The sequence below is a fragment of the Gopherus flavomarginatus genome, chromosome 19, assembly GCF_025201925.1.
Source record: "Gopherus flavomarginatus isolate rGopFla2 chromosome 19, rGopFla2.mat.asm, whole genome shotgun sequence".
NCBI classification, from domain to species: Eukaryota; Metazoa; Chordata; order Testudines; family Testudinidae; genus Gopherus; species Gopherus flavomarginatus.
This window is the reverse complement of record NC_066635.1, coordinates 13,588,286-13,604,701: the sequence shown is the minus strand read 5'-3', so window position 1 is coordinate 13,604,701 and position 16,416 is coordinate 13,588,286. Positions and strand designations below refer to the sequence as shown.

Below are 16,416 nucleotides of genomic sequence, written 5' to 3'. Positions count from 1 at the left end.
GGTACTTACTCAGGCAGCTAGGCTGTGCCCAAGTCCAAGTTATTTTGGCTTCACTGCTATTGGTACCCAAGCTAGTTAGATTAAAGTTGGCTTGCATATATCTACCCATGGTGCAATCGAACCTCCAACTGCAGTGCAGACCTACCCTAGGCTTCTAAGCTGGGAGGTCCTAAATCACTTTTGAAAATGGATTTAGGCTCCAAAGTAGCTCATGTACTTTTAAAAATGTTATACTGTAGCAAATACCAAGTCCTCAAAACAACACCCAGGGCACAGATATTTAACATGTTTCCTTCATATTTCAAAGAAAAGAGTCTCACTTATGCATATATTTTATTTAGTGTAGTTGATGCATTTTTCCTTTGTTAGTTTATGTGCAAAGATTTCAAGTGTAAAAAAAAAATCCTAAACACTAGTCTCTAGAGATTGGAACTGTGAACCTCACTAGTGGGTTCTTTGAGGTAGGGGCAGCCTTTTTGTTCTACATTTGTGCAGCACCTAGCACAGTGGAGTGGCTGGGACTCCTAGGCGCTACCACAATACAAATAAATAAAAGAACAACCAACCAACAAGCAACTGCAGGTGACCAGTCATCATCATCAACAACATCAGGTGGCAGGTGAGACTGGTGCATGTGGGATGAGTAAAGACACTTCTCAACAGGAAGCCAAATGAATTCAATCACTGCAGCACAGGTGGGGTGTGCCAAGAAATGCTCTTAATGGTGTTTCCCTTGAAAACTTTGGTGCAAGGTTAGGAGCATAGAAGGAAGATGGAGAAGCCTTTCAAATATCTGAGTCAATTTCCTTGTGGGTGCTGGATAGATTCTCTGCAGATGACATTACTGCATACTAAAATGAAGTTCAATCTGATCGTAACTCAGAAAATTGAAGGGCTAATAGAAATGAACAAACAAATTGGACTGAGACACAAACAGCATGAACTCCCCTCACGTTGGCTGTGCCAGTCTTAGGCTGCAGCACCCTCGTCAGCTGTGCCTCTTTAAAGCAGAGATTGTCAATTATCTGGTGGTTTGGTGCTGTGCAACAAATGAGAACCAGGGGGCGGATCTAGCTTTTTTGCCGCTCCAAGCACAACAGGCAGGCAGGCAGCCTTTGGTGGCATGCCTGCAAGAGGTTTGCAGGTCCCATGGTTTTGGCATACCCACCGCCGAATTGCCACCGAAGCTGCGGGACCAGCAGACCTCCTGCAGGCAAGCTGCCGAAAGCTGCCTGACTGCTGTCCTCGCAGGGACCGGCAGGGTGCCCCCTGCAGCTTGCCACCCCAGGCAAGTGCTTGGAGCACTGGTGCCTGGAGCTGCTGCTGTTGAGAACTAGAAATCAGACCTATCAAACAACTTCCATGTGTGACTGGAGACAGGATCTGAATGAAAGGCCCCTAAGGATCAAACAGGAGTAGAACCAAATAAAGTATTACTAAGTCAGCCAAAACACTGCAGGATTCAAACTTACTCTTCATCTTTATTGAAGAGGAAGGTGGCCCAGCCAGGAATGAAGCCTGGGTCTCTGCTAAACCACAGGAGAATCAGGACAATGAAGAGCATGAGGACATTGAATTCAGCAAAGGAGATGGAGCCTAGTTTCCGGAACTCTGACTTGAGCACATTGAGAGCGGCTTTCTCTTTGTCAGTTCTCTCCATCCCGCAGCCCCACATTTTCCTAAAACTTTAAAAAAAAAAAAGAAAAAAAAGGAGGAAAGTTGTAAATATTTGCTTGCAAGAGAAAATTACTAGTGAATCCACTTTGACACTTGCCACATAGAGCATAGAACTATGTTAGCAACTGCCTAGAATGGCTGCAGAGTGTTATAAAGTGAATAACACCTGACTTATCCTTTGCACATAGCTGCCACTGGTTACCATCTCTTGCTGAGATGTGCAGTCTGGGGGCCAGGCACTGCACTGGGAGTCAGAAAAGTTAGATTTTTTTCTTGGCTCTGCCACAGATCTACTGTGTGACCTTGGGCAAGTCACTTCACCTCTCTATGCCTCTGTTTCCCCTCCCCTAGTTAGATTACAAGCTCTTTGCGGTAGGGACTGTCTCTCACTAAGTACAGTGCCTGGCACAATAGGGCCTCAATCTCAGTTGTGGCCTCTAGGTTCTACTGGAAAACAAACACTAATTACAAAGGTGGTTATAAGAAGCAAAGTTCAATCTCACTACAGACGGTTTTACATATGTGAAGTTTCTACTAAGATACAATGTTATGTGATGTACATCATTCCTTGTCTACACAGTACTTTTCTTTCAGATTGTAGACCTAGGCATGTACCTGATGATAAAAAGACAAACCAAGAGGGCCAGATTCACAGCTGATTTACACTTGCTGAGGATCTGTCCCCTGACATTATATTTTTATACTTACTTGAACCCCATAAATGAAAACTGGAGCCAAAACCAAGATAACGTCAACATCAGAATCATATTAGGAAACGCAAATCCAAACCAGGAAGCAAAATTCAAGATGTCACCATTTTCAGGGAACAGTCTGAGGAGAGAAAAAAACGGATTCTGTATCAAGGTCAAACCATTTGAGTATATTCTCCCTTCTATATGTGCTAATTGGAATAATATAAGAGCCTCAGGGGTCATCCATTGCTCACCCATAAGGGTCTCATCCAAAGCCAATTGAAGTCAGTGGGAAGGCTCCCATGGACTTCAGACTGTACCCTAAATGCCTTGACTGAACTTTCCACTGTTCTTTACAGAATGGTTTGCATTAATTGCACACAGCAGCCCATGTTGCTATTTTTCATAATTCATAGAGCTTAAGGCTACAATGGACCATTAGATCACCTAGTCTGAATACCTGCATGTCATAGCCCATTACATTTCATCCAGTGACCCATTTATTGAGCCCAAATAACTTGTGTTTGTCTATTTTGGACCCATATGACATAAGCTCAGTTTAAAGACCCACAAGTGCCCTATCAAAAACTTGGGGAAATATTCTGCTTGCAACAAGTCTGCTCACCCACCTATGCGTTCAGCATGCCCTTCCCCGAACGCTGTAGAACAAAGGGGAGCTTCAAGAAGGTAGGAATTTAGGGCATGATCCTGCTTCTATTGAAACCAGTAACAAAACTTCCATTCACTTTGATGGGACCGAGGTTTGGCTCTTAGTTTCTAAAGAGTTAGGACACATTTTGAAAAACAGTCTCTAACTTTGTGCCTGGAATTTTGCATTCAGTGTCAGTTGTGGATGTGACTTTATTGTCAATATCAGTTGCACATTTTCTACTGGTTCCATCTGGGGCAGATGGCATTTTTGAAACCTATTGGTCTACTGACTGCTGGGGCTACTGGTTCTCCAGCAGAAATCAGTTGAAGGACAGCAGTGGAGTCTACTGGAATTTCCCCTACAGAGACTGTAGCATTAAGATCAGGGGTTCCCAAACTATTGCATAGTCAAGACAACATCTTAGCAGAGAAAGAGCTTCTTGTAGATACCGCCTCTCCTCTTCCATAACATGCTTGTGGCTTCTACCGCAACTGCTTACAAGGAGAAATCATATTACAGAAATATTTACTGTATTTTAGCTGGCTTTTTCACATTTTGTCCATTATGAAAAGAGTTAATGACAGCCTCCTGTTTCTCATTGCATTTTCCCTTCATTCCCTTATAGATGGAAACAAGGAGAAGCCAGCACCATGTGACCAATCTGTTCTCTGCAGTCCACCAGCAGTCACTCCAAAGACTCCCAGGGTATGTCTACATTGTACACTAACTCTGGGTTCTGACTCAGGTTTGAGCCCAAGTCCCCCTTCCATCCACACATAAATCAGTTTGACTCGGGTCAGCGAGCAATCAGGACCCAGGTCCTAGGACTCTGCCAGGGAGTAGATCAGAGCCCAATTCTCGCTGTGACTTGGGTCCAAACCCTGTCATTTTGCAGTATGGATGCAGCTCAAGCTGCACACCGAAGTCAGAAGGTGTGCGTACAGCAGTATGGATGCATTAGCACAGCTGTGAGACCTAGTATAGGAATTGCGAGCTCAGCTTTACAATGCAGTGTGGACACTTCAAGCACAGGCTTGGAAACACCAGGTCCACAAGCCCAGGTCTCACAGACCTGGGTTTACAATGTAACGTAGACATAGCCCCGGTGGGCTACAACGACAGACTGTGAAACACTGATTTAGAGCTCTACCTACCTACTAGTGCTGGAGCAGAAGATGAGGAGGCAAAGCATGTCATATACATTATTCATTATGACATACAAACAGGTAACTCTTCGAGCCAACATCAGCAGCCACCAACTAAGACTTTCAGTTGTGCTGGTCAAAAAGAAGAGCGAGCCCATTTAAGAGGCTGAAGGACAAATGGCAAGAACAACTTACTGATTCATCTGGCCTTTCAAAACCAGGTTTGGCCCCGTTCCAGTGAGTGTCGCGGTTCCTCCAATACTAGCTGCATAGCACACACATAGCGTCATCCCCTTACTGATGCATTTCTTCACTTCCCTGTCACCAGGAGCTTTGTGTTCATCAGGAACATCGCCATTACCTATGACTGGAAATAACAAATATGAACTTGGAGTGGAGACCAAAAGCTCAGCACAGGGGCAATGTTCTTGGCGCTGCAATTTGTCTATGTCTATTATCTTAATTAATGCCAAGCTATGTTGATTATGTCCTCATATCATCTTATGATAATACTTATGGCAAAGAAAAGGGAGGATGATCCTGTGGCTATGGCACTGAATTGGGACTCTAGAGATTATGGTTTGATTCCTGGCTCTGTCACAGACTTTGTGAGAGCTTGGGAAAGTTGTTTTGCCTCTCTGGGTATGTCTACACTGCATGATAAGCCTGGGCTCTGACTCAGGTTTGAGCCCAAACGCTCCTTCCAGCTGCACATAAATCAATCTGACTCGGGTCGGCAAGTGCTCAGGACCCAGGTTCCAGGATCCTGCTAGTGGGGGTAGGTCAAAGGCCAAGTTCCACTGCAACTCTGGGCCAAATTCTGCCATTCTACAGCATGGACACAGATCAAGCTGCAGACCAAAGTCAGAAGGTCTGTGTACTGGACAACGGAAGTGTTAGTGTGGCTGTGTGACTTGTGTCCAGCCATGGTAAACCTAAGCTTACAATGCAGTGTGGACCCCCAAGCCCGGGTCACACAGACCTGGTTTACAATACAGCATAGACATACCCTCTGTGCCTCAGTTTCCTGCTCTGTATCATGAGGGTAACAATACTTCCCTACCACAGAGAGGAGTTGTGAGGTAAATTCATTACTATCTGGGAGGTGCTCAGATATTATAGTGATGGTGCTGTTCAAATACCAGGGCAGAAACTCACAACTAATATATCCAGAGAAAACATAGGATCCAATTCATTCTTGGTATAAGCACTAAGATCAACAGAGTCGTGTCTGCTGTATTTGCTCTAGTAATACTGTGTCCATCCTGTTGCTTTTTTTGAAGAAGGGCCTAATTTGGAAACACACGGGTATGTTGTTGGACTGCATAAAATCACCATGGAAACAGAGAGCAACTGACCCCACAGTACAGGGGTAGCTTTTTTTTTATTATTATTCAGCACCCATATTAATAGTGTATCACTGAACACCATAAGAAAACCCATTGCCACTACAACAGCTCTGAAGTTAGAAATGGGCAGCATTATTACAAAGCGCCAAGTGAAATCTGTGTAGGCATTTACATGTCCTGCATCACAGTATCTGAGCACCTCACAAACATTCACGGATTTTACCCTCCCAACTCCCTTGGGAGGCAGGGAAGTACTAACCCCATTTTGCAGATGAGGTACTGAGGCACAGTGGAGATTAAGTAACTTACCCGAGGTCAGATAGAGAATCTGGGGCCGATTCGCTTTCTGATTAATTAAATTCAGGTTTCTTGAGTCCCAGTCTAGTGCCCTATCCTCTAGAGTAGACCGTCCTTCCTCCCCTGAAAAGCACTTTAGGTCTTCATCCTACAATGAGCTCTGCATGGCTGGTCCTCTGTGCCTGCGAAGACATTAGGTCTCAGTAAGGGTGCAGGGTTCCGCCTATGCAGAAAAAATCCTGCCTATTGCAGGATCAGGGTCTCAGAAATTCCCAAAATACAAAGAAAGAGACTGTCAAATGTGGAGAGGCAAAGAATCCCCATGAGGGTGAGAATACATTTCATGGGGGTGCAGGTACCAGCTGCAGCTCCTGTTCAGTCGATGTTTGGCCAGTTTTTTATTATTTAATCATTTCCCTCACAACTTGCTTGATAAAGGAACAGCCACTGATCAAGGACAAAACAAAAAGAGAGCAGGTAAAGTTTTCAGATGTGCTTCAATGACTTAAGAGCCTAAATCCCACTGACTCTCAATGACACTTAGGCTCCACAGTGCCAAAGTCACTTATGAAAATGGGACTTAGGCTCCTAAGTCACTTAGGTGCTTTTGAAAATGTTATCCATTGGTTGTAATTTTCAGAGGCTCTGAACACCCAGTGAGGTCAAGGAGGTGTCTGGCACAGTTGAAAATTAAGCCCCAGCTGTTAAGAGCTGAGCACCCAAAGCTGGGAGGCACCCAGAACTGGGGGCCATTTTATGAAAATTTGGGCCTTAATGTATTTAATGGGTTTCTTTCTGGATAAGAACGCTCCTGGCTTTCTTAGGGCCCGGGCCAAAGCCCAGTGACATCGATACAAGTCTTTTCACTGAAGTCAGCAGGCTCTGAATCAGGCTTTTATACAGCAATTGAAACAGACTCTGATTAGGCCTGCTCGGAGGAACCTTACCCTGCACCGACGTCAGGCTCATTGAGTTCTTCTCCTCCAGCTCGATCGCTGAATTCACTTGCCCATTAGGCTGGTCCGTAATCGTCAGGTCCTGCTCTGTGCTGTTCATCTGATCCAAGACAGCCTGGACAATAGGGACCATCATGGCGGTAGTGGCTGTGTTGCTTATCCACATGGACAAGAAGGCTGTGACTCCCATAAAGCCCAGCATCAGGCTGCACATGGAGAAACAGAGGGAAGGGAAGAAAAATAACCATGAAAGCTTTTCTAGGCTTTCCAGCCAGCGCAATCTACTTTCGGGCAACCCTGTACAGCAGGCCCCACTCTGGTGTGTACTACCTGTTCCAGGAAAGGAAACCATTGCCCAATTTTTGGATGGTGCAGCTTCAATGCTTTCATTGGAGTCACTCCAGCAGAGTAGTTAGCCCCATGCAACTCCCTGTGAGTAACTCCATTGTCATGTAAGCACCTATCATTTAGCCAGCGTAAAAAAGCTATTTCACAACAGCGAACCACAAGTGAGGTTGCCTTCCTCTCTTCTGATTATTGTTGGAAATCTGGAAAATTGCAGTCTCTGATATTGTGAGCTCGACTTGCGCTGTGGATCCTGGCTAACAAGGAACAGCTGTGGTGTCAGCCGCTCCCTCACTAACGTCAGCCCCAGAGTTAATAAGCCACAGAATGGGCGCCACTTATGGTTTCCTCTCTGCTAATAATCGGCTGGAGCAGGGTGCGGGCTTTTGGCATTCATGAAAATGGAGACAGGGATCTCAGTATCACTGATATGCTGATTAAATACTGGGGCCAAATCCTGGTGTCTTGAGCACAGGGGATTTGCACAGATGATCTCTGCTGGTGTCAGGGGAATAAAACCATCCCCACAACCCCCTAGACTGAGCAGCACCCTCACAGCCACTTTATAGCCACTATTACTGCCCATGGCTTTAGTAGCAGCTGTTACCCCTGCACTCCTCCTATGCTGCCCTGGTCCCACTGGGCATGTCCTTGCCCCTTCTGGGGCTTCAACATTTGCCATCTGCCCCCTCTGTGCAGATGAAGAAGGAGCTGCCCTGGAAGGCAGCTCCCCAGCCTAAAGGCTGGGCTTACTCCCCCTGGGTGACCTCTCCATTGCCTGCCTCCCCAGTACAACAATTCTGTGAGACTTCAAAGCCATGGGGGTGGGAGGTGGGCAGGATCTGAGCCTTAACAGACTATCAAGGCATTCAGACACACACTTACAAGATCTGTTCTAGAGCCCTTTACAGCTGAACCCACCGGGACCTGACTACCAGTGTCAGATCTGGGGCAGGACAGGTGGGAAAACTCCTGGACCCTCTCAGGCTTGGGTCAGGTCTTCTCCTCCTGCCTGTGGGGTTGGCAGGGCGGTGGCTAAGTGACCTGCTCCTCTCAGCTGCCACATGAGCTGAGGAGTGCAGCACCTCTTACTCTGCAGCACAGTCAGCACAGCAGCGAGTGGCAGCCAGCAGGAGCAGAGCATGCAGCCACCGGTGCATGCAGCCACCACCCTGCTGACCCATGGTGGCACTGACTCAGGTTTGTGGGAAGGGTTGGGCCAGGTCAGAAAATGACTTAGCCCCCTCAAGGTGCGTTTGGGTCCGGTTCATGCCCAGGTTGGGCCTAGAGGAGACCTCTAGTCTATTGCTTGTGGTGGTTTTACTCTGGCTCCCCAAAAAGTCAGATTCAAACAGGAACCGAATGTCAAATCCAAGGGCACCACGTCCCCAAATGGGAAACACGAACACTTAGTGTTAGGAGCTTAACTGGGCACTTGAAACTCACACTGTGCTAGGCACTAAGGGCCTGAGCAGATTCTATAGTGATGAGTGTAATAAAAGAACCTACATAGATTAGAACAGAACAGAACCAAGCTGCCATTAATTCAACAGAAAGACTCCCCATTGACTTCAATGGAAGCTGAATGATGAGTGTCTTCCTCTGCAGCCATCCTGGGCTTTCAAACATTGCATCATTCCTCTGGGCGTACACAACCTCTGGATGCCCTTCCTAGAGCAAGCCAAACAACTGAGGCTTTTGTAGCTTTCATTCTGTGTGCCACAGTTCTCACGCTATCCCCCTAGTCTCCTGGCATCTGAAGACACTTCCGCTAAGCTTGGTTGCTCCTGATCACAGATCGATAGGAAGGCAGGGGTAACAGGGCCTCTTACAGTGGGGGTTTCACTCCGACGATCAGTAGGACCCTCAGTGCAATGCGTTTGTGCAAATTCCAGTGTTCCACGGCTACTGCCACAATCAGCCCCCCGACAAACAGCATGTTGGTGTCCTTCAAGTACTGCATACACACCTGCAATGAGAGGAACTGCCCGTTAGTGTCTGATTCACAAGTGGGTGGCTGGATTTGTCAACAGCCAAGGTACTCTGGCCCTTTTTCCACTCCCATTGACTTGTACATTTTCTCAATTCTATTTGCCTATTCAGATGCTGAGCTGCTTTGGGCAGGGGCTGTCTCTTATCTAGTTTGCACAGCACCTAGTGCAAAGGGGCCCTGATGGTTGGAGCCACTAGATGCTTATGAAATATAAATAACTGCTGAAGTATAGTAGCTCTAAATATTGCACATATGCTGTCTGATTCTCAGAGATGTTCAGGCCCAGATGGGCACTCGGTACCTCTAAAAATCAGCCCCATAATCCTACCCCTAACAGATCATCATCAGGGACTGAACCCGGCACTTTCAGAACCAAAACACAGACTTCCACCACTCCAGCTCAAATAGTATGCCCCTTAGCTGGCAAAAGTAGTAGGCTGTTATCTTCTATGAGAATCAGCTACTAAAGGAGGACACAGCAAACTCTTTGGCAGCATGTTACATACATGCCATGCTAAAAGTATCTTGTCTCAAGCATCTGAGATCACCCAAAGTATCAGTCCCTGATCAGGAGTTGCTTTTGAAATGATCCCTTGGCTTTTCAGAAGTCTGAACTCAGGAGTTTCAGCCAGTGATGAGCTGCCAAAATCTTAACAATTAGTTGCCTACCAGGTCTTCAGTGGCACTTCGGAGACGGGTCCTTCACTTGCTTTGGGTCTTCAGCGGTGGGTCCTTCAATGCCACCAAAGACCTGGAACGAGTGAAGGACCCGCCGCCAAAGACCCGAAGTGAGTGAAGCTAGAACACAAGGTGGGTGAGATAATATATTTTATTGGACCAACTTCTGTCAGTTAGAGAGACAAGCATTCAAGCCCAGGGGCAGCTCCAGGCACCAGCACACCAAGCACGTGCTTGCGGCGGCAAGCCGCAGGGGGCGCTCTGCCGGTTGCCGCGAGGGCGGCAGGCAGGCTGCCTTTGGCGGCATGCCTGTGGAGGGTCTGCTGGTCCCACGTCTTGGCGGACCTCCCACAGGCTGCCGCCGAATTCGCGGGACCGAGGGCCTCCCACAGGCAAGCTGCCAAAGGCAGCCCGCCTGCCGTGCTTGGGGCGGCAAAATACATAGAGCCGCCCCTGTTCAAGCCACATGTCTGGCTCGAAAGCTTGTCTCTCTCATCAGCAGAAGTTGGTCTAATAAAAGATATTACCCGACCCACCTTGTATCTCTAATATCCTGGAACCAATACAGCTACACTGCATACGATTGCTAGAATGTCATTTTAAAAACTTGCTTCCAGGATTTGACTGTTAAAGTCTCACTCCAGCTCAAATCTTCTCAGTAAAACCGATAAGGAGATGAAATCTAACTAGATCCTTACCTGCACCAGAATTTAGGGGCAGCAGTGTCAACCACACAAGGTGATATTATCAGTGCTACTTTCATGATGAAAAGCAACTCAGCAAATGTGACAGGCACAGAAACATTGGTGCATTGGAGTACGCTGGTCTAGTCTGGTCTGGGCCCCTGAAGTTTATGCTTAAATTGAGGCTGATCTAGAATCAATTCTTACCTTTTTAGACTCCAGGATTCCAAACATAGGAAATAATATAGCAGGCAGGAGAGCTGTGATAGCCAATGGGATGACCTCTGTGCACCAGTACACAGCCATAAGGATGATGACATAGCCACACTTGGCCTCCTGGAATACAAGCAAACAAGGGTTTAAGCACAGGAAATCAAATGAGTGCTGAATGCACAGGGTCCGCCAATAGATCCCAGGATATAAATAGCAGCGCTCTAATCAAATGGTCTCTTAGGGGAGGGAAAAGAGTTTTTTTAATAGGAGTGTTGTTATCTTCTACTCCAAGAAAAGATTCTTAGACACCCACCTGGTGCAATCTGGTAAATTTTAAAAGTAAAAATGTACTCAATTGAAGTTTTCCCACAGACTTCAATGGGGCCAGGATTTCACTCTCAAAGTGAATTTTGGGCCTGATCCTGAGTGGTGCCGAATACCTTCAACTCCCCATTGCATTTAATTGGATCCAGGCCCATCTCCACAAGAAGCCAAATCCTGAAAGAGACATTTGATCTTTACAGCTTAACCAGTTACTCAGAAACTAGCTTAAGTGAACATTCACATCACATCCTAAAGCCCGGCCTGGAAAACAATGCATGGGCAAAGCTAGGGGCGTTTTAAATGCACAAGGACTTCAGGCCAAAGCTTAGGGTGTGGAAAAACCAGAATTTCCATAGAAATGCAAACATATGGCTAACTTACATGTTCAGCTTTCAATTGGCATTTGATTCAAGCAGGAGCTTCCATGCCTACTAGCCAAGATGTTTAGAGGCAATTCATGATTTTGGATGTCTGTTTTTAGGTGCGCATCTTCAGACACTTAAAAAGGGGCCTGATTTTCACAGGGCAGATGCTGACTTTCTGAACATCAGGCCTCCTTAAGGTGTCTCAGGTTGGACACTTGACAATTGAGATACCAAAAATCACTAGTAGTCACTTGAAAAATCTTTCATCTGACTGAGGATCATTATATTATAGGTATTAAATTGTTTCTCTGAAATTATAATGTTTTCTTAACATGGAGATTGTCTAGGGTGACCAGATGTCCCATTTTTAAAGGGACAGTCCCGTTTTGGGGGATTTTTCTTATACAGGTGCCTATTACTCCCCACGCCATGTCCCGTTTTTTCACAATTGCTATCTGGTCACCCTAGGGTTATCTGGATTAGAAATGTCTAAAAATGTCCTGTTAAACTGTTGCTGAGACATTTTTATAGCCTAGTGATGCTAGGGTTTGTAAATTCAATTTTCTTATGAGAAGTAAGTATTTATTAACTGACTGCAAACATTATTTTGGCTCAGGTGTAAATGCTCCATAGTTCACAATTTGCTTTTGTTTAAAATAACAGTTTGTAGGGTCTTAAGGATGGGCAGGGGGCGCAAAACAAACAGGCTGGAAGTTGATATTCACAAATGTGCTGTAAGGTGTTTTTATAAGCCGGCATGTGTTGCTCATTTTTGCTGAGAAGCTCTTTATATGAGCAGAAATTGTTATTTACAAGTAATTGGAAATAATGATCAACTTAGAAGGAGGTTATCTACTGAGTATGCTCTGTAAAGAACAATTCTGCACAGGCTAGAGTACAGGAGAGATATCAAGGGAATAGACTTAATTAAGGTTTCTATGACTTTATAATGTGATTCTAGGTTTTGCAGCAGTAGCTAAGTGTTAGAATTTATCATATGTGATTGCATTTGGCCACTGTGTGAAAAATAGAAAGCGCTCTGAGGGTCTGAAGAAGAATATTAATCTCACAATAGAAGCACTGGTTATTTAGAATGTGGAGTAAATAATTTACTGAAAGTTCAAGAAGACAGCAATGCTTATAAATTAACTCTTATAGACACAGGCAATTCAAGCACAGTCCGGTTTAGAAAACTGAAAAGCAAGCACTAAGGTTAGAAAAATATAGTCATGATTAACGCCAACAACTGCAGAATGTTGATTTTGCTTCTTTGAACAGGGACAAAAAAAACATAACAATCTGTCCTCTTGGAGGGCAGTTGTGAAAGTGACCACTGATGAATTCTAGTAAACTGTTATGCAATCCTGTAAGCTCCTTTTAAGATGACACAATGTTTCAGCTGAATACAGATACCTGAATACAAAATACCTCACTAGACTCTCATTAAATTATAAATTTTATAATTACAAGCTTATTTATTGAAGTCTGTATTGCTACTCTTGCATACCACAGCCCCATCACAAGCTTTGGCATTGATCCTACAATATTTGCTATCCATCTAGAGCTTTTAATCTTTAAACCATATCTATGAAGTCCCCCCCCCCACACACACACCCCTCAACTCATAGGAATTTCTCTTCCACTGGAGTCTCTCGAGCTGACCAAAAGGCAGGACTGTTATTAGACAGGTAAACCAAAAAGGGTGCCTTTTTTGTTGACAAACATGCCTGAGGTTTTTCTGGAGTTTAAAATATGCCGAGCAATGTAGGTCAATCACAAATGAATAGTTGTAACATTATTATTAGAACAGACCCTAAAAGCTATGCCAGACTAGAATATTTGCTGCAGACATGGGTTTCAAATTTTACCAAAAAGAGACAAAAAACATAAAAGGCCTGATCCTACGTGGCCTTACTCCAGCTCTGCACTGGCATAATTCCACTGAAATCAAATTATGCCAGGGTACAACTGGTGTGACAGCACTGAATCATCAGGCAGGTTTTACTTCTCGCTGCACCAAGTTAATAATGCACCTACATAGATTTTCATGAGAGGATCTCAAAGGACTTTACAAATCTCAAACCTTATAACATGCCTGTGTTATGCTCATTTTACAGATGGGGAAACTGAGGCACAGAGGTGTCAACTCAGCAAGTCAGTGGTAAAGCCAGGAGTCTAACCACTAGCGGAGGTGGATGCTTCTGACAAAAATCAACACACATGAGCCTAAACTTGAAACAATGTCTTTGTGGTATCAAAGTTGTAAGACTATAAAGGCAAAAATGGCGTGTTTCATGTTTGAGTCTGTGGGTGACCCACTCCTGGCCCTGAGAGGTTTCTTATAACCCTTCAGTGACTGCATTCATTCTACTTCAGAGGGTCTTTTTGTAACATTTACTGCCTAGACAGAGCTATAGACTGGGACCTAAATGCCTTTTCCTGTTTAAAGGTTACCCTGCAAGTGATCCTAATCCAGTCCTTAAAACTTGACATTTACTAACCTGATCACCCAAAGAAGAACTATATTTCAGGAAGTAAAAGGTAAAAAACAACCCTCCTCCTCCCTCCATTTGAACTGTTTGAGTCAACAAATTGGATTTATTTAAACAAATTCCGCTCCAGATTTCTGGGCAGAAATCCATGCATTGTCCTTTCAGTGAATGAAAGGCTGCAGCAACCCAGGGACTGTGAGGTAACTTGGGAGCTGGCATGCCCTTAGTGAGGACACCCCTGGCGAAGTGGCCAGAAGTCCTGGCTGGCGCTGGAAGGGATGCAGCATTGGTCTCCTCAATTGCTACTGGGTGCTGAGCGCTTCTGAAAACGTGGCCCCAGCCGGGCCGTGGTCATGGCCCGATCTGAAGTCCCTGCCTGCCCCGTGGGCATGGGCAAGGAGCAGCCCCAGGGGGAGCCCCCATAGCGCTAGCGAGCTGACATCGGGGAGCAAGCGGCTGTTCCGCACTAGACTCCAGCATCCCCCTGGGCATCGCGGGTGCAGTTAACAAAGGGGGGGGGGTCCCTCTCCCGGAGGGAAACCCGAGAAAGCTGGAGAGCGAAAAGTGACCTATGCGCGGACACACACACACACCGGCTGGCCGGTCCCGAGGCGGCAGCTCCCAGCGATCCGGACCCCCCCGCCAGCCGCTTACCTTGGTGGGGACGAGCAGGGGCAGCGCCAGCAGCAGCAGCGGCGTGCAGAAGAGGACGACGAAGGATTTGAATCTCAGCAGGGGTCTCAGGCACGGCGGGGCCATGGTCCGGCGGGGGGGGGGTCCCACGGCGTGGAGCGGGGGGTCCGAGCCCAGCGCAGCGGCAGCGGAGGAGGGCAGCGAGCGAGTGAGAGGGACCTGGCTGCAGATGGTGGTTTAAATACACCGGCCGGCCCGGCCCCCCCCTCACCCCCCGCCTGATTGCACCGCAGTGACCTCAGTGCCGGGGCCGCTGCCTCGCCCTGCTGGGCACAGCGCCCCGCCACCAGAGGGAGCCCCCCCGCTGCCCCTCCTCTACCCCCCCGCCCCGTCTAACCCCCTTCTCAGTGATCCAGGCACACACACACCCCGCTGCCTCCCGCGAGCCACGCACAGCCCCCCTCTGCCCCCCCGTGAGCCGGGCATAGCCCCCCCGCTGCCCCCCTGTGAGCCGGGCACAGCCCCCTCCCGCTACCCCGTCTAACCCCCCCCCCGTGAGCCGGGCACAGCCCCCTCCCGCTACCCCGTCTACCCCACCCCCCGCGAGCCACGCACAGCCCCCCCCGCTGCCCCCCTGTGAGCCGGGCACAGCCCCCTCCCGCTACCCCGTCTACCCCCCTCGCGAGCCACGCACAGCCCCCCTCTGCCCCCCCCGTGAGCCGGGCACAGCCCCCTCTCGCTACCCCGTCTACCCCCCCCGCGAGCCACGCACAGCCCCCCCGCTGCCCCCCTGTGAGCCGGGCATAGCCTCCTCCCGCTACCCCGTCTAACCCCCCCCCCCGCGAGTCACGCACAGCCCCCCCCAGCTGCCCCCCGTGAGCCGGGCACAGCCCCCTCCTGCTACCCCGTCTAATCCCCCCCGCGAGCCACGCACAGCCCCCCCCGCTGCCCCCCTGTGAGCCGGGCACAGCCCCCCCGCTGCCCCCCGTGAGCCACGCACATCCCCCCGCTACTCCCGTCTAACCCCCCCGTGAGCCACGCACAGCCCCCCCCGCTGCCCCCCTGTGAGCCGGGCACAGCCCCCTCCCGCTACCCCGTCTAACCCCCCCCGCGAGCCACGCACAGCCCCCCCGCTGCCCCCTCCCGCTACCCCGTCTAGCCCCCCCCCGCGAGCCACGCACAGCCCCCCCGCTGCCCCCCGTGAGCCACGCACATCCCCCCGCTACTCCCGTCTAACCCCCCCGTGAGCCACGCACAGCGCCCCCCGCTACCCTCCGTGAGCCACGCACATCCCCCCGCTACCCCGTCTAACCCCCCCCCGCGAGCCACGCACAGCCCCCCGCTACCCCCCATGAGTCCCCGCCCGCTACCCCTTGTCACCCGGGCACAACCCCCCCTCTACCCCCGTCTAACCCCCCCCCGCGAGCCACGCACAGCCCCCCCGCTACCCCCCATGAGTCCCCGCCCGCTACCCCTTGTCACCCGGGCACAACCCCCCCTCTACCCCCGTCTAACCCCCCCCCGCGAGCCACGCACAGCCCCCCCGCTACCCCCCATGAGTCCCCGCCCACTACCCCTTGTCAACCGGGCACAACCCCCCCCCGCTGCCCCCGTCTAACTCCCCGTGAGCCACGCACACACCCCCCTGCAACCCGCCCCCTCCCTGTGAGCCACTCACAGCCCCAAGGGGGGGGAGTGGCAGGATCACGTGTCAAACGCCAACACGGCCCCCAGCTCTCCCCTTCCCGTCCAGCACCATCCCGTGCCCGTGGGGCAGGGATCATGTGCCAGCCTCCCCTCTCCCCGTGCACACATTCCTGCCCCGTGCCAATGGCAGCGTGTGGGGAGGGGAATCATGTACCAGCCAGGCACCCACCTAGTTCTCGCCAGCCCCCATCCCACGCAGCCCCCTGTGCCCATGG

At 49.0% G+C, this 16,416-nt stretch overlaps 1 protein-coding gene across 2 annotated transcripts in view; it reads right to left on the bottom strand.

Moving 5' to 3' along the window:
• Positions 1 to 14,771, bottom strand: part of SLC13A5 (solute carrier family 13 member 5) — a 28,431-nt gene extending 13,660 nt beyond the window's left edge. The window contains exons 1-7 of one of the 2 annotated variants that reach the window (XM_050929612.1): positions 14,516 to 14,771; positions 10,675 to 10,803; positions 8,946 to 9,082; positions 6,760 to 6,974; positions 4,362 to 4,533; positions 2,386 to 2,508; positions 1,473 to 1,685 (exon numbers count right to left, since the gene is read on the bottom strand). In XM_050929612.1, the coding sequence (XP_050785569.1) occupies positions 1,473 to 1,685; positions 2,386 to 2,508; positions 4,362 to 4,533; positions 6,760 to 6,974; positions 8,946 to 9,082; positions 10,675 to 10,803; positions 14,516 to 14,620 (1,094 nt within the window). In that variant the 5' untranslated portion in view covers positions 14,621 to 14,771. The remainder of the gene's footprint in view (positions 1 to 1,472; positions 1,686 to 2,385; positions 2,509 to 4,361; positions 4,534 to 6,759; positions 6,975 to 8,945; positions 9,083 to 10,674; positions 10,804 to 14,515) is intronic. The other variant, XM_050929613.1, reaches the window with a different exon arrangement.
• Between the last annotated feature and the right edge of the window lie 1,645 nt (positions 14,772 to 16,416).